Here is a 16,863-nt window from a genome sequence, read left to right as displayed (position 1 = left end):
GTCGTCGGAAGATTGCGCGGATGTCAGGATGCGTCGGAAGGTTCCGGAGGAGGACGCAGCGGCTTGCTGTCGGCACTCGCATCGCTGTAGGCCGAAGCAGGACCAGACGAGCTCTTCTGGGTAAACGAACCATACTCGGGGAGAGGATGCGTTCTTGCAGGACCCATGCTCGGGTCGAAAGCCTGCTTGGCTTGGTGGGTAGGCTAGAGTGAGGGGCGCTGTCCGGGTTAGAAGGGTGCCGCGAGTGGCGAATGCGGGCATATCTCGACGGGTAAGCCGGAAGGATCCTCGGTAGTTATGACGCGGGTTCTGTTGGCAGCTACCCTAGCTGCCGGTGTGCCAAACAATCCCTGAGAAGTGTCTTCGGCGCTGTCCGCCGAGAGAGTCAGAGCAGAGTTGCTGTAAACATCCTTCATCTTCGCAGCCTCAATCTCCCAATCCTTAGGGTCGTCTTGGACGATGCAGAGGGAATCGATCCTGTGACTCGTTAGGCAGGGTGGTACTTGTCTCAGGGGTCAAGGACATAGGCATACCATAAGTACTTAAACCCAAGATCGCGAGTAAGCTGCACCGCTTGCGCGAAGGTCTTCGGGTTGTCATCAAAGCGAAGAAATCTCTGGTGCTCGGCGAGATTGGCCGTTGTCGTTGCCAAAGGCGTATGGCCGCCCTTGCAGTGGCTCAGCGCGACGTAACACCCCGCCTCACCACTCCCACTGACGTGTAGTGAGACGGTCTCGGAGGATATTCCTACGTCGATTAGTCGATCAGGGAGGGTTGCCGTTGATGGCACTTGACAGGATGGTTGCCTTGCCCGACAGTCATCGAGCCAGCGCTTGATCAGTTCGACGGTTGCGCCATTCTCGTTGGCCATTGGTAATACTACCTCGGCCGGTCCGATCTCCATCTCGATGGCTTGCCTGTGCTGATAACTAGTCAACGCCGATGCTATAATGTGGTTGAGCCCTACTTACCTGGCTTCGCGGAGACCTCAATCGTCGCATGTAAAAGTCCATGGGGCCCGTTGAGGTACGCATGGATGTAAAGAGCGCAATCGACCAGGATACAAATAGTTTCATAGCCGGAAAAGGGAGCGAATTTGGAGAGGATGTCTCTCAGCAGGCTACAAGCCTTGCAGTTGTTGTCTACTCCTTCTCTCAGTTTGAGACGGGGAGAACTAAGTGGCATTGCGTCAGGTTCTGGCACGAGGCGCAGGGCAGGTTGTTCTCGTCCATCAACTTGATGTCGTCTTTGGTTTGATCATAACGCAGAGTGCATTTGTGAAGGAGAAAAGTCAGGGTCCTTCCCAGCTCGTCGGGACGGGCTTCTGCCCACTTCAGCCCCATCTCCATCGGCCAGGTGGACTTTACTTGTAATGTAGGAGGACGCCGACTGGAGCAACGTGGACCTAATGCACATAGGTGACTGCAATCTGGCTGGAAACTTTTCAGCTCATAAGAACGCCCGTCGACCCTGCTCGCAGAAGCGATGGCTCTCAATGAGAAGGGAACTCAGTAATCTTGTCGATCCTCCGAAGGATAAGTCGACCTATCGGTTGTGCCATTGAAATCGCATGTAGGAGATATGATGAACGAGACCAATGGTACACACCTGCTCCCCTGGTCGGGAGAATGGACGAACTCCTTCTCAAAACCAACACGAGTATAACCTTCCTTCCGTATACAAACAAAGGATATCCACAACTGTTTCAAACTGTCCAAGCCAAGCCATCTGGAGCATCGCAGCAGGCCACGTTACCCACGGTGGGCTCTGAAAAGCATTCGTATGGCCCACATTCTCACTTACTGGGACCCCGCCCACAACCCAAACAAGAGGACCTGCCCCACAACCACAGCGCCCATCACAGCGTATGCCGCGACCGCAACAGCCGCCACCTTGATATCCAGCAAGTAGATGCGCACCCAGCTCTGCACGCTGACCGTCTTGAGGGCAGCGCCGAACGTGGCGAAGCCCTTGCCGCTGACGATCTCGGGCTCGACGCGACCGCCAAACGAGCGGTCAAACGGCACGAGCGTGTCCTCGTCGGCGGGCAGCAGCGAGGCCTGCACGCGTGCGAGGGCGACGTGCGCGGGCGTCACCAGCAGCGCCGTCAGCGCGAGGTGCACCCCAAGCACACAGATGGCCTTGGCGGCGTCAGAGCCGGTCATCGGGGTCTGGTTGTCGGCCGGCTGGTTCGGGTCGGGCAACTGCAGGCCGATGACGCTGGCGAGGAGCATCGGGAGCACGACGGCGGCGTGGTTGGCAGCCCAGAAGAGGAAGGTCGGGAACCAGGTCGCGAGGTAGACCTTGCGGACGGGAGGGATGCGGGAGAAGAAAGACTTTGCGTGGGGAGGCGTGACGACGAAGTGAGTCCAGGCGGTGTACAGAGGGGCCACGGCGAGGAGGGCGAGGAGCTGAGCGATGGAGGGCGAGACGAAGGGCGCCGCAGAGAGGAACAGGGTGGTAGAGCCCGCGAGAAGGCCCACGACCACTTTGTAGCCCAGACCGCGGAGGTTAGAGCGCCAACTGCCCTGGGAGCGGACCAGGCGGTATATGGCGCGGAGCGAGCTCGTGATCGGCTTGCCGGGCTGGGCGGTGCGAATCCGGTCATCGTCGTCCTTGGTTGGGGCGCCGTCCTCGTTCATGGAGAGAGCATCGTAGGCGGGAAGAGGGTCCTCTACGGCGGCGAGGGTGGGGTAGAGAAAGCCGAGGGTGTAGGCGATCTGAAGGGAGACGTGTCAGTTGAGGGTGGAAAGCGAATATGAGTAGTGTGGAGGCAAACTTACGAAGACGAGGACGGGGACGAAGAGGATAAAGTCAACAACGAAGATGAACAAAGCGGCCGCCGAAACATTGTCTTCCACCCACTGGGACGTGCCCTGGGACGGGTACTCGACGAGGCGCTTGGCTAGGCTATGGCCAAGGGTTACGCTTGAGTACATTCTGTCAAACGATTTGGAAATACTGAATGAAGGGGAGTCGATTGTTGATGAAATGAAAACCGAACGAAAGACTCGAAACTGGCAAAGTAGCTGTGAATGGGATCACCGAACTCCCAGAGCAGAAGGAAATCGTGAGATGGGGGTGTCAACAGACCGGGGACCCGCCGGATATAGCTGAGTGTGACCGAGTCCTTGCAGCCGCCGAAGGATCGCGACAGCCTGGCACAAGTCCCAGGCAGGAGAAGCACTGCCCCAGACCCACTCTTGCGCGGCCCATAGCCCGATTAGGCGGACGCCCAAAATGAGTGGACAGCGGGTTTTCACTTTTTTTCTAACAGTCTTCAAACCGGCGGTTTCTGAGACGACAAGATCAGGCGAAGTCAAGATGAGACTGAGCAACGATCATCAAAGTACCTTATGCTGAGACGGCTGAAACGGCTAAAGCGGACCAAATTACTGCAGCGGATTCATGGGTTTGACTACCAACAGCCATCAGCCTTCAAAATCCAGACTCAGCCTTGTCACCGTTGCTCGGTATGGATAGTTATCCTTCATCAAAAAGGGAGCCTTCCAAGGCTGCTCAAGATGCTTCGCTGTCGAGGTGCAGCTGCTCGTAAATTGGACGTTCCAGCCATCGGCATCGATCCTCACCCCATTTCAGCACCCCTAACCCTAGCCTACCATCTGCACCACAACGATGGATGCAAGCGTCATGATGATCTCAACCGCCAGGTCCTGGCATCAGATCACTAGGGCGATCCATCCAGCCTTGATCAGATATAAGGAAAGGTAGAGAATCAAGCATTACAGATGCATTACAGATTCTCAACTAATCCACCTCTAACCCAACGCTCGCACTCTCAACCTGCGACATACAGCCCTGCACTACTTAGAGTCCGGCCTTAACAGCTCAGATCCAGTCCTCAGTTCCAGCAGCCCATCAAAAAAGAAAGATGGCAAACTCACTGCTGAATGCATTCTCGCTCCTCACAGTCGCACTCAACCGGATTCTTGCCTGGCTAGACCGCGGCGTCCACTATGCCAGCGGCTACATCTTGTATTACTTATTCAGGGGGCTCAAGCCCCAGACTCACACGCGGCCTCGCACGATCAGCGAAGGCCGCTTCTACTCGCCAGCCGTCGTCATCACCGGTGCCAGTGAGGGTGAGGCCATCTTGATCCAACCTCTTCCACAACTGAACCCCTGCACCTCATTCTTCACCTCCGCGGTCTGATCATCGAACATCCATGGATACAGGTATCGGCCTGGCAACCGCCCGACACCTAGCCTCCAAAGGCTACACCGTCTTCGCCACGGCGCAGGACGAGGCCGAGCTCTCTAAGATCAGAACAGCCGCCTACGAGCAAGCCCATCCGCGCCACGACCACCAGCGCGGAACCGCCGGCGGCGCCATCCACCCGGCGCTCATGGACGTCCTCTCGGCCGACTCCATCGCGCACTGCGCGGCACACATCGAGTCGACCCTCGCCGGCGACCCGGACCGGCCCCTCGTCGGCGTGGTCAACAACGCGGGCTATTGCATGATCTCGCCCATGGAGCTGACGTCCGACGCCGACGTGCGCCGCATCTTTGAGCTGGACTTTTGGGCATACATCGCGGTCATCCGGGCATTCTTGCCGCTCGTCAAGCGGAACAAGGGGCGGTTTGTCAGTGTCGGGAGCTATGGCGGGTATGTCAACCCGCCGCTGTGGGCGCCGTACTGGTATGTCTCCATGTCATCCGTATTTCAGTCTTTGCTGTTATTGGATTTGGGAAGAGTGGTTACCGGGGGCGTGTTTCTGCTGCCGGCTGTGGAAATGTGGATGTGAATGATTTGTGACTGACTGACTGTCTTGGACAGTGCGTTGAAGGCGGCCCTGGAGGGAATGACGAGAGCATGGCGGTTGGAGTTGATGCCTTTTGGTGTCGGTAGGTGCACATCTGAGCAGTTTTGGGTGATCGCGACCTTGGGCTGATGAAGTAGGGATGACGACGGTTCGGCCCGGGTGGACGAGGTCCGGAGGGATCGGGCCCAAGATCGGAGAAGCCTGGGGCCAGTATTGGGATAACGTCTCCAAGAGCGCCGTGGGAGTAGACAGTTTTGGGAGGATCGTTAGGGCTGATGGACCCGTCCCAGAGGCGGAGGAGAGGGTATACCGGCCGATGATTGACAAATGGTATGTGATGGCGTCGTTGGGCGGGTTGGACGGGGATGCTGATTATGCTACAGGCACAAACTCACCTACCTCGCGGCGGAGGGTGTGGCACAGCCAGCTGAAGCGGTTGCCGCGACGGTTCATGATGCTTTGACCAACAAATTCCTGCAGCCATACTACACGGTCGGATGCGATGCCTTGCTCGGGCAGACGGCCAGGGATCTGATCCCAGAGAATATCTACGAATACGGCGTAGCCAAGACATTTGGATGTCTCTGAAGTCGTCTGGGATATATTGCTGGGCAGTATGAAGTTGGCCTGGTACAAGATGAGTATGTGCGCAGAGGGATGTTCCTTTTGGATCTGTTGGAGTTGGTTGCTCCAGCGACCAGATGAACAAGACAAGGCAGAGGGGAAATCCAACGTTCGTCCATAAAGGTTGCGAGAAGCACAAAAGAAGATATGTATGGCTAATGATGTAGTTCTAACGATAAGATCCATTCTCGGTCGAGAAAGTGAAGATGCACTGAGCAAAGCATACCTCAGACTGAGAGTTTGGGATGCGGGGCAGCAATCAACCCGCACTGTCTTCCCACTCCAATCTTTGCATAAGCTCACAGTGCGATCCTCCTGTCAGTGCAGTCAACCTTCCCAACCACAACTCAATCCACAAAAATTTCGATCACTTTGCATTCCATCTTTCGGTGCGCGCTTTGGCACTCATATCTGTCGTCCTTTTCCTTCCTTTTCTCTGGCCAAGTTTACTCTGCGCCATGTCGGCGCCCTCAATACCCAATCTGCTATCTCTCCGGGGTGCCGGAAGAGGTCGGGGCCGGGGCCGGGGTGGCCGGAGCGACCTTTCCGGCTCCGAGGCCGGTCCAAGCCATGATGCCACCATCCAAGGCACCGACACTGATGCTGCCGTTTCCCGCTTGAGCGCCGTTGAGTTGGGCTATCTCGCGGACCCATTCGCCCGGCTCTTCGTACAAGGGCCGGCCACCCGTCGCCTACCCATCATAAACAGGGGCACCTACACGCGCACCACTGCTATCGACATGCTCGTCGACCGCTTCTTAGCCACTACCAATCCGGATGATTCAAGACAGATTGTCTCCCTAGGCGCAGGCACCGACACCCGTTGCCTACGCCTCTTCACGTCGCCCACCAACCATCGCAACATCATCTATCACGAAATCGACTTCCCAGCCATCATGGCCCGCAAACAAGTCATCATTAGCTCCACTCCTTCCCTACGAGCCGTGCTCTCCACCCCGAGTCCCATCGCCCAAACAACCTGGCAATGCCATTCGCTCACCACCCCAACCAGCATCAACAATAGCAGCAACAACAACAACACTCTCACCCTCCATGGCCTGGACCTCCGCACTCTAACCCCGTCCTCCCCGGCCCTCCCCAGCTTCCACCCCACAGCCCCAACCCTCCTCCTCTCGGAATGCTGCCTCTGCTACCTCGAGCCCTCCACCGCCACCTCCGTCCTCGCCCACTTCACAACCCACCTCTCATCCCCCTCCACCTCGACCTCCGCCCCGCCGGTGGGGTTGATCATCTACGAGCCCATCTCGCCGCACGACCCCTTCGGCAGGACGATGGTCTCGAACCTCGCCGCGCGCGGGATTCACATGCCGACGCTCGAGGCGTACCCGACTCCCCCGGACCAGGAGAACCGGTTGAGGGCGGCCGGGTTTGACGAGGTGCGGTGTCTGGCAGTGGATTCGATTTGGGAAGGGTGGGTTGCGACTCAGGAGAAGGAGAGGGTTGATTCGCTTGAGGGGGGTCTGGATGAGGTGGAGGAGTGGAGGTTGTTGGCGGGGCATTATGTTGTTGTCTGGGGGTGGAGGGGAGGAGGACGGGAGGGAGAGGGGATGGATTTAGAGGTTAGGGGTTGAGGAGGGGGGATGTCGGATGGGATGACGTGCTGGCTGTTTAAAGGGGGTGGGGGGGAAGGGGGGTTGCCGAAGAGGGATGAAGCGTGAATTTCCGTCTGTCGTGCATCAGGCAAAACTGGGTATAATACTGTAATGAGATTTTGTTGTTTATTAGGCCCGTAAGGGTATTTTAATCACATTGGAATTCACTCTGCTGGCCCTTGAGGCTATAAGTTGAGTGTCCAAGAGGGAACATGGAGACCTTAAGAGAAGGAAGTTGGAATGATGTTAAATCACACCATTGGGGTGCATGAGAATCAAGCAAGGGAAAAAGATAGGAACAAGACAAGGTCCGCTCTTTATAGGGGGGACCTCGTCCCTCACCAGTGCTCTGTTATGAGAGGGTTGCTTCCAGATATGACTTACGTACATATTACTGTACGTAATTATGCGAGGCGGCCAGCTGAGCAAGGCGAGCAAGCTGAGCCCCACCCCTGCAGTGTGAGGTGGGGCCACTTTTACTGCATCAGACCTCATGTTGGACTGCAGTTAGTTGGAGGACACTTGCACCACCACCTTGTTGTTATCCACACCCTTTGTACGCGCCCTGTATTCGAGCACATTCTGTAAACGAACACACAGTTGACCACAATAATCAACGTACGTGTCCTACAGCACCCTTTCCGGTTGCCGCATCTGTCACGCCTCAATCCATCCTTCGTGTCAATCGCCGCCTACCTTAACGGCCCAACCCGTCGGGTCATCAACATCGGTCATCGACGTTCGACACAAATCATCATCTTCATCAGCAGACCATTCGCTACTTTGCAGAATATTCTAGGGTCTTCAGTCTCCGCGAGCAGCACCATGGCGGACAGGGACAAGCAATACAAGTACCGACAGGAGATCCAGCAGGTGTGTGGGCTTTCCCTTTCTGTCAATTTCACCATATCACCTTCCAATTTGCCAGCTCATTCTCTCCGCTTTCACTTTGTACATGCGATGAAGCCACGTCAAGCAGCTTTGCTGGACAGATCCAAGGGGCCACTGGCCTAGGGAACGAACATGCGCAAGTGTGCACTGCTCTGCCTAGTTCGGCAGATGCTCAACAACATGCCTCTTGCGGGCGAAGAAGAGCACGCTCGTCGATATGGGTCTCCTTCAATAGTATGGCAATACCCTCCTCTGGGCGATACCGTTCCTATGATGGCAATTCCATCTGATGAAGACGGGGCCCAAACACGATCCTTCGTTCAGGACAACAATACCGGACTAAATGGTGGCCTGTGCTGGCCCGGAGCAAGCCAGGTTACGCGCAGTGAGACTATAGGCTGTCGCGCTATTCTTTTTGCATCCGTCCCACAATTCCACCCCGGAAACGTCGCGCTTTGTCTGTGTGCGGACGATACTAGCTTCGGCTCACTGGAAGTCTCCATGGCGGCCAACACAGACCATGGAGCATGACTCTCCCCAAGCCAGGCCACCTAACCAGCTCGCGTGGGAGGTGGTTATCGTAATGCTGAAACATCGGCGCGGTCAAAACAAACTTACACCAGACAATTTCGTGGGACCCTCCACATCGATAGCAGTGGAGGGTCGTCTCACAGCCCGTCTGATCCACGAGGTCCAGATGTGGATGACCGGCCAAACAGCCAGCGGAGTCATGGTTCTGCTGCGAAACCATGGTCAAATTCAGGAGGAAGAGGAGACAAAACCACCGGTGCAGTGGGTGAGGCGATAGTCGAGAAGAGCCAATCCGTCTGTGGTTGCAACCCGATCAACACGATCGAAAGACGTCTCTGCAGTTCGCCGGGTTTCGGAATCAGCCTCTTGAGCACCATTTATTCTAGCTGCACCCCCAAGTGGCTCAAACTGTGCACGCAGAGATGGTTGCTACCAGACAGCTGCCAGTTCAGAGTTGGGTGTTTGGTTGTTCTGTCTCCCTAGAGTGCCAGCCTGCCTTCCAACGACCAGTCTGCACTTCTCCTATATCATTCCGTCTGATCTCGTCTAGGCTTACCCAACCTTCTCTCACTTCATTGCAGGAAGCTGCATGTTCTCCTCATCGCACGGGCAGACCAAAGCCCAGAACTCGCACTCTCCTGTACTCCTGAGAAATATGCCAAGAATTCTGTTCAGCGACGCGACGTGGATTAGCCACCAGAAATGCCGTATCTCGGGGCTCTTCAGCTCGACGCGGCAGCCATGTTCCAGGCGGCGTTTGACGAAGCAGTCGTCGTGGACGCGGGCAGGGAGCTGGAAAACATTCGGTGCCTGCTCGAACCAAAGTTGGACGTCCGTGGAATCCCACTCAAGTTCTTGGACTGGGCTCTCAAGAACTCGCATGGCATTGCCCTCTCATCCTTTGACACCGAAGTGGAATCGGATGAGGAGGATGAATGCGGCTTATTCGAATCACTCGAGCCACACCCTGGCGCAGTCATTACTAATTATCTTCACCTCCACCAGATGATGTACGTGTCAGGCGAGACGGGAGAGCCCTCGGTCGAGACAACAGGCATCATCGAAGATATCGTCCGCCAACAAGTCATCGAGATTGTAAGTCTACATTCCTCAATTGTTCTGTACGTTCTAACTGACAGCCCCTTCAGCTCAAGAGTTGCACCGAACTGGCCGCCCGCCGCGGGTCGCGCTCCATCACCATCAATGATCTCATCTTCCAGATTCGCGACGACGCACCGAAAGTCTCTCGGCTGCGCACTTTTCTCTCTTGGAAGGATGTGCGCAAAAACGTCAAGGATTCGGACGACAAGGGCGGCGACGCGGATCTGGGCGCCGGGGAGGATCCTGTCGGTGGCGTCGTCGCGGGCGGCCCAGTCGATGACACGGCCAAGAAGAATAAGAAAGCCAAGGTCGGTCTTCCCTGGGAGCCGGCATCGTTCTTCCCGGTCGAGGTACCGGAGCGCGAGGACGAAGAAGACGAGGAGGAGGAGGAGATGAACTACATCACGCTGCAGCGGCTGCGCAAGGCCGATGAGCGCACCAAGGCCATGACCAAGGAGGAGTACGTCACGTGGTCTGAATACCGCCAGGCGTCCTTCACGTACCGCAAGGGCAAACGGTTCCGGGAGTGGGCCGGCTTCGGCATCGTGACGGACAGCAAGCCATCGGATGATATTGTCGACATCCTGGGGTTTCTGACCTTTGAAATGGTGCAGACCCTGACGGAGGAGGCTCTCAAGATCAAGGAGAACGAGGACCAGTACCGCGAGCGCACGGGTGAGAACGCGGGTAAGAAGCGGAAGCTGCCCGGCGGCGGTGGTTTGTTTGACCCGCCCAGCGAGGGGCGGTCTCCCGTCGAGCCGCGGCACATTCAAGAGGCCTTCCGCCGACTCCAGCAGCGGCCCAAGAAGTCAAGGGCCATGCTCAACGGAACGAGGCTGCAGCAGCGGACGGCGCTCAAGTTGATATAGGCTTGTATGGGTGTGGAGATCAAGCGGCGCTCTGGAGACGGCGTATGGGTTGCAGCGGCTTGTCTTTGTTTGGGTCGGATGGAATGGATTACTTCACCGGTTCCGGATGAGTGCATGGGTATGGAACTTTGTACATCACGAATACTGAAGAGACATGGGTTCATGAACTGGTTGCTGGACTGGTACAGTGAAAGACACTCCGCACCCACCTTAGGAGTTGGAAACGCATCTTATCGATAAAGGGCGGTGGGCACTTCTAGCTGTAACAGTCTCGACATATCCGTATCTGAACCTCAGTAGTACCCCGCTATCCCCACATACCCCCACATGGGCAAGGCGAGCTGTCAGCCGCTTGCAGGCATAAGCAACCTCACCTCTTCCCATTTATGGGAGTCTGGACGGCATCCTCAGCATAAATTTGTGAATTTTGACCGTAACTTTTCCACAATCCATCGCCCCGATCACTCCAAGGTCCCATCTAGTACCGCGCCTCAAGCCGCCACAATGCCTCCACCATCCTCCTCCCTAGTGGTTTGTCCAACCCCTCGCTACCCCCTCCACGCCATCCCCATCATCAGGCCCCACAGACCGTAGCTGACCCGTGTTTCCAACAAAAAACCAGCCCAGAATCAAAGTCCAGCTGAAACTCGCCATAGCGCGCCTGCGCATGGTCCAGAAGCGCGACGAGGCCCTCGCCAAGGCCCAGCGCCGAGCTATGGCCCAGCTGCTCGAGCAGGGCAAGATCGACTCGGCGCGCATCCGCGTCGAGAACATCATCCGCTCCGACATCGCCACGGAGCTGCACGAGATTTTGGAATTGTACTGCGAGCTGCTCCTCGCGCGGGCGGGCCTGCTCGAGGCGTCGCCCACGTGCGACCCGGGGCTGGAAGAGGCCGTCAAGAGCATCGTGTACGCGGCGCCGAAGACTGAGATCAAGGAGTTGCAGGCTGTGAGAGGGCTGCTGGCGGAGAAGTTTGGGAAGGAGTTTGTCCTGGTGGCAATGGAGAACTCGGATGGGAAAGTCAGTGAACGGGTGGTGAGGAAGTTGAGTGTCGATCCGCCGAGGGAGGAGCTGGTGCAGGGGTATCTGGAGGAGATTGCCAAGGCGTATGGGGTCGACTGGCCGCCGGGGCGGCTGCGGGCTGAGAGGGAGGCGGAGGAGCTGGGGGAGCCGCCTGGGTATGTGGAAGATGGGGAAGGGGGTGGTGGAGGGCAGACGGGGAAAGGCTTGGAGGGTGAGGATAAGGTGACGGAGGTTACGGAGGAGCTCAGCAAGGCCACACCGCCGAGGACGTTTGGGCCCGCGAGCCCCCTGCATGTGAACCCTCCGAGTGCGTCGACTGAGAATCCACACCCAAAGGTGACGCTCAACCACGTCGAGTTGACGCCAACGATGAAGCCGGCGGCTGCGGCGAGGAAGCCCGTGGAGAAGAAGGCGAGCATCTCTGATGGCGTCCCAGATGTCGACGAGCTGGCCAAAAGGTTTGCTGCGTTGAAGAGGTAGATTGTTTGCTTGGAGGTGTTGTTCAGTCTTGGGAATAGCTCTTCTGGTGTTCTTGTCCTCGGTTTGGCATGGGCGTTTCCATTCGGCGGAGTCCGGCGTTATCGGTTTCACTCATTACTCCGTTCCATTGAGTATTGACAACAGAATTCAGCCCCCCTGTTTCTTCATGTTCCTTCTCTTGGCTTACTCCGATACACATCCGCTGCATATATTTTGAGGAGGCTTCCGGGTCCAGTATCGGGTACCCGTCCACCTTCACCGAGTCACCGGCTCACCAGGTCGTCGTCGCCCAGTGTGAGCTCCGTGATGGTAGACGGCCCAACCGCAAAGAATTGAAGCCCTAGTCTTCACGCAATCCAGCTGTTCTTGTGCCTGTTCATGCGACCAAGTCCCATCATCACCTTGGTGGTGCCTTCCTCGTCTACACCTGCCAACATCCCTCCACAAAGATTCCCAGTCATCTTCAAGATTTCACAAATCGATTGCGCCTTGCCTTCCTTCATCACTCCCTCCAAGCGGTCACTTTGACTGGCGAAATCTGCAACCCTGTTTTTCGAAATACACGATTTTCCTGATCTTCCTTACATTTCCGCAACAGTCTCCGAGAGGGCCAAAGCCCTCTCTCCTTTGCCAAAGGCTCGAGTGCGCCGGCGTAATTTCCAGGTTACTTTGAAAGTCGGTGGATTTAGTCGCTTAATTCGCGGCTTTGGTTTCATCTCGGTCAAATTTCAGTCGAGAGTATCACCGAGGCGATGCCACTATGTCGGAAGCACACGCAAACAAACATCTCGATACCAAAACCATCATCTCTTTCTTCAAGGGAGCCCGTGACTCCCAAGGTTGTCGTGATGGACATTTCAACAACTTAGAAGGATGTCTTGAGGTCTTAGACCTTGAGAGTTTCGAGGGCGTGTCTTTGAATCAGCTTTCGGATGCGATCACCAACAAGCTGCCCTCGGACGTGAGTAGAATGGGGACTTTGACCATCTATGTCATGTGGCTGTATCCACGCCTCATGGCCATCGATGTTTCGGCCGAGGGCTCTCTCACCCAAGAGATCACAACTTGGTATCGGTTCCTGAAGGCCATGGCCAGTCACGACGACCTCATTTTCGAGGCGTTTCGCAACTGGCAACGCCACCAGGCCATCGCGGACCCTACAAGCTCGAGACGGCTCAGCATCGCGGAAGCCGAGCTGCGCGGGTTGATGGCGAGTCCTTCAACGTCTGTGAACCCCGGCCTAAGTGCTGCAAAGCCAGAGGCTTTGTTCGGTCAGATGCACCCTGACAGGGTCAAATTGTCTCAGGAACCTCGCACAGTCATCGAGATTGACGATGATGACGATGGTGGCGACGACGATGTTGTCTTCATCTCTTCGAAGACGTTACCGAAGGGGAGGGGCTCCTCCGAGGGGCATGGACAAAATCCGCAGCCAGGTCTTCCTATCTTGACGGGGCCCAACATGCTGGCCGTGAAAGATTTGACCACGGCGCCTCCCAAGAAGAAGGACTCTGAGGTTGCTGAGACGAAGCGGAAGTTATCAGCGAAATATTCCGACTCGTCTTCCGCCTCGCCCAGAACTGAGAAAGGCGGCACCTCGAAGCGGCCTCCTCAGTACTACGTCTGTGACCGCTGCGGGCAGCAGGGTAAGTAGACATGGGTACTGTCAGGTGCAGCCGCTGATTCCTGTCCAGGACACCTTTTGAAGAAATGTCCGACCAATATGGATCCCTCCTTCGACAGGAAGCCGCCCCAGAACTACAAGTGCCACTTCTGCAAGAAGGTCGGAGAACACTACGGCCCTCTGTGCCCTAAGCACCCACATCCGGACTCTATTGCAGCCCAGAGGCGTGCGTATGCGAAGACAGGCGGTAGGGTTGAGGGAGCACGCCGGCCAGACCATATGGATCGTTTTCAGGACAAACGGGCGGAGCCATCTCAGGACGGGCGAGAATCCCAGTATGACATCCCAGCCCGTGGTACAGATCGGTCCTCGTCGCCAGTCCGTGAAGTTGGGCGCCATCGTTACGGGGACAAATATCGCCCAGTGGACAAGTATCGTCCTGAGGATGAGTTCTCTCGTCTGTCCCTGTCAATGCCTCGGGATCAGCGACGTAAACGCAAGGCATCGCGCTCGCCTTCCCCCGACAAAACCGTTTTGAGGAAGAAGAGCCAGGGCTTGGCCATTGCTGGTATGGCGAATTGGTCTTCCAAGGCTGCGACATTATCTGACAATCTCATGGGTCGGCGGGATGACGACCTCATCGTGCAGCGGGGAGGTCAGCGGGAAGGACGACTGTCATATGACGACGAAGTGGACGAGGATGTCACGCAAACCCGTCCTCCTAGGCGCGTCACTTCTGCTCCGGTTGAGCAGGAAGGACGACTGTCATACGACGATGAGGTCGACGAAATTGTTCCGCACGCCCGTCCCGCCAAGCCCGTCACTTTTGCTCCGGTAGAGCGGGAAGAACGATTGTCATATGGCGACGAGAATGTTCCGCAAACCCGGCTCGTGAAGCGCGTGACGTTTTCTTCGGTGGTCGAGACGATGGATGTCGACAAGCCGGAGAAGATCGTCCTCGCGAAGAGCATGGAAAATCGTTGCGACACTGACGGCCAGCTGTCTGAGCTCAACATCATGGAGATGATCCGAGACGAGGGTGCCAAGACTTGCCATCCTTTGCTCGTCACGCTGTTCGAGGGATATAAAAAAAACTGGGTCAACCAGACCGTGAACAAGGCTCGTTGTCGCAGCGCCGACTTCTATGAGCTTTGTTCTGGGGAGGAAGAGTCGTTTATCTCGGCCGACTGCGAGATGGTAGCCGAGACTACGTCTACCACACATGAAGCGGAAGCTTGTGTGTCGGACCATGAGGCAATTGACTCTGCCATGCAACAGCCTGACCGCCTCAGCAGTACGGAGCAAGAGGACACAGTGATGGATGAAGCTTGGCTGGCTGTCCCTGCCATGAAAGCAAGCCTGACAAGGATTGCAAGGGGGGATCCAATGGTCGGGTTCAAGCCCGGTGAGGTAGTTGATGCCGAGGCAACTGATTCCTCGCTTCCAAGTCCCGCTGATGACAACGAGACGGATGTTGAGGCTTCGGCGACAGACGAGGCGGCTGTTGACTCGGTCGCCAAAGGCGTGGTTGACGCACAAATGGTCGATATTGTGTGACCCTGGCTGTTCAGCTTCCTGAGGGATCAGCTGCTTCTCAGGAACAACAGCTTCCCGCTATTCCCGTTGTTGAGGGCCAAGAGACAGTCGATTTATATTCTTAGCCTGACCGGCATTTCGTCGCCATGGAGCCGTCTCAAGTTTCTGAGGGACGTGCCGCTGCTTTCCAGGAGATTCGCCCGGCGACTTTGACTTGGCCTTCAACACGCCAGTGCGAGTTCGCGAGCCCGTTGCTCGGAATCCTGTTTATTGGCCTCCGTTCCAATCGTTGGTGCAGGGCTTTGAGGCGGATGAGTCGCAAGTGGACGTGTTATGTATTCCTACCTTTCGGAAAGTTTCGGTTTTCATTTTTCGGTTCGTTGCTTGGGCAGGAACAGGTGCCCGTAGCGGCCGGGTCACGGATGGATCATGGGGCAGGCGTCCACAGGTTACTGCTGCTTCGATGCCTGTCGTCGCCAGTTGACAGCTTCGCGAGATGTCATACATCTATTTTAGCTATTTTGCTGAGCCGATAGAGAACTGCTAGTTATTCGATTGAGCATACTGCTGGCCTCCTGTCCGTGCAAACGGCCGCTCCTCATGTTGGTATTACCGTCGTGCCATTCGAACCGTCAACGGCAATGGTGAATCTGATGGGCGCATGGATATTTCCCACTGTCACTTGCCCGACTTGTCCCCCCCTTGACGTGTCCTTCGCCTTGGCCCTTTCAGCGACCCTCTCATCTCCCAACGGTTCCGAGCGGCTTCGTTTCTGTAAAATCCCGCACCGCATATTCAGTTCAGCTACCACCGGCTCAAAGTGGTGCGGCTGGCCAGCTATCTCCGTCTTAGGACGCAGCGGTAGCATCCCTCCTCTGCATCGCCTCTATCCTCCTCACCCACCCATTCCCGTTATGTTTCCCCAACCGGAACATGGCAAAGATAACGCACCGCACCCTCCCCTCCACCGACACACATCCATCAAGCCGCTGTAATCCCTTTCCAGACCCCACGCTCCCTCCCGACTCGAAGATAAATTTTCCAAGTCTGTCAGTCGGTCTCACTCCAGTTTATCCAGATGCTCCAACCTGGTCAAGACAACCTGCTTGCTCGTCTCTTCGATCTCGCCGGCCAAGAACACCTCGTCGAGGATGGCGTAGACCTTGTAGAAGTTAAACACCAGGTCCAGCTCACAAACGTTTCCGAAAAAGGCGTCGAGCACCTCGACGAAGAAGTGGATGGCCTCGAGGTAGGCGAGCTCGTTGTCATTCGTGTCGACGCACGCGCAAAAGAAGAGGCCCGCGTAGCGGCGGTAGACGAGCTTGTGGTTACGGAACTCGACAAAGTTGGACTGGTACTTTTGGTCGCGCGGGGCTACGAGCCGGTGGACCTTTTATCGAATCGAACCACACCAAGGTTTAGCATGAAAGCCAAAAAAATAAAATGAAAGGGCATTGGGGAAGGGGTGATTTGAAAGGGAAAAATGGGGGGACGAACCTCGCCCTTGAGCTTGATCTTTTCCTCGTCGCTGTAGGGGACGTACCACTTGGCCAGGCGGGTCTTGCCTCTTGTGTGCGGATCGGCGTTAGCGGGGGTTTGATTCGAAATCGAGGGTCGGAATGCTGAGGGTATTGGAACCTACTGCCGGTTCTGAATGAGGATAAATGACAACATGGCTGCGGCGCGGAAATGCCCGCGGGTGGTGGTCGCTGCCGTGCTGTTTTCAGTGTGGTGGTACTGATGTGGAAGACGGATACTGACAAAGGGGGTCAACTGCTTGGGG

At 56.3% G+C, this 16,863-nt stretch overlaps 8 protein-coding genes across 8 annotated transcripts; 5 read left to right on the top strand and 3 right to left on the bottom strand.

Moving 5' to 3' along the window:
* Positions 1 to 227: 227 nt before the first annotated feature.
* N657DRAFT_567254 (HET-domain-containing protein) lies at positions 228 to 871 on the bottom strand (the record flags this gene model as incomplete). Its single annotated transcript, XM_062788494.1, has 2 exons — positions 228 to 477; positions 534 to 871. The coding sequence occupies 2 exons, from the start codon at positions 869 to 871 to the stop codon at positions 228 to 230; spliced, it is 588 nt and encodes a 195-aa protein (XP_062650335.1).
* Positions 872 to 1,799: 928 nt separating this feature from the next.
* Positions 1,800 to 2,939, bottom strand: N657DRAFT_568700 (uncharacterized protein; the record flags this gene model as incomplete). Its single annotated transcript, XM_062788607.1, has 2 exons — positions 1,800 to 2,720; positions 2,784 to 2,939. The coding sequence occupies 2 exons, from the start codon at positions 2,937 to 2,939 to the stop codon at positions 1,800 to 1,802; spliced, it is 1,077 nt and encodes a 358-aa protein (XP_062650334.1).
* Positions 2,940 to 3,892: 953 nt separating this feature from the next.
* N657DRAFT_654895 (NAD(P)-binding protein) lies at positions 3,893 to 4,916 on the top strand (the record flags this gene model as incomplete). The annotated part of the gene is made up of 3 exons (XM_062794544.1): positions 3,893 to 4,103; positions 4,198 to 4,663; positions 4,802 to 4,916. 3 exons carry the CDS (start codon positions 3,893 to 3,895, stop codon positions 4,914 to 4,916), a joined length of 792 nt encoding a protein of 263 aa, XP_062650333.1.
* A 953-nt stretch (positions 4,917 to 5,869) lies between these two features.
* On the top strand, positions 5,870 to 6,961 carry N657DRAFT_551023 (leucine carboxyl methyltransferase; the record flags this gene model as incomplete). The annotated part of the gene is made up of 1 exon (XM_062787900.1): positions 5,870 to 6,961. A coding segment is annotated over one exon (1,092 nt), but the record flags the coding sequence as incomplete, so codon positions are not given.
* Positions 6,962 to 9,451: 2,490 nt separating this feature from the next.
* N657DRAFT_568325 (TFIID-18kDa-domain-containing protein) lies at positions 9,452 to 10,416 on the top strand (the record flags this gene model as incomplete). The annotated part of the gene is made up of 2 exons (XM_062788576.1): positions 9,452 to 9,541; positions 9,595 to 10,416. 2 exons carry the CDS (start codon positions 9,452 to 9,454, stop codon positions 10,414 to 10,416), a joined length of 912 nt encoding a protein of 303 aa, XP_062650331.1.
* Positions 10,417 to 10,749: 333 nt separating this feature from the next.
* N657DRAFT_643344 (DUF292-domain-containing protein) lies at positions 10,750 to 12,410 on the top strand. The gene is made up of 2 exons (XM_062792532.1): positions 10,750 to 10,947; positions 11,039 to 12,410. The coding sequence occupies exons 1-2, from the start codon at positions 10,921 to 10,923 to the stop codon at positions 11,918 to 11,920; spliced, it is 909 nt and encodes a 302-aa protein (XP_062650330.1). The 5' UTR covers positions 10,750 to 10,920; the 3' UTR covers positions 11,921 to 12,410.
* Positions 12,411 to 12,680: 270 nt separating this feature from the next.
* On the top strand, positions 12,681 to 14,309 carry N657DRAFT_568397 (uncharacterized protein; the record flags this gene model as incomplete). Its single annotated transcript, XM_062788585.1, has 2 exons — positions 12,681 to 13,566; positions 13,615 to 14,309. Coding segments are annotated over 2 exons (1,581 nt in total), but the record flags the coding sequence as incomplete, so codon positions are not given.
* A 1,831-nt stretch (positions 14,310 to 16,140) lies between these two features.
* Positions 16,141 to 16,754, bottom strand: N657DRAFT_568735 (Adaptor protein complex sigma subunit; the record flags this gene model as incomplete). Its single annotated transcript, XM_062788610.1, has 3 exons — positions 16,141 to 16,470; positions 16,578 to 16,647; positions 16,723 to 16,754. The coding sequence occupies 3 exons, from the start codon at positions 16,752 to 16,754 to the stop codon at positions 16,141 to 16,143; spliced, it is 432 nt and encodes a 143-aa protein (XP_062650328.1).
* Positions 16,755 to 16,863: the final 109 nt, after the last annotated feature.

This window comes from Parathielavia appendiculata, assembly GCF_033297405.1.
Source record: "Parathielavia appendiculata strain CBS 731.68 unplaced genomic scaffold N657scaffold_3, whole genome shotgun sequence".
NCBI classification, from domain to species: domain Eukaryota; kingdom Fungi; phylum Ascomycota; class Sordariomycetes; order Sordariales; family Chaetomiaceae; genus Parathielavia; species Parathielavia appendiculata.
This window is presented reverse-complemented; position numbering and strand designations above follow the sequence as displayed.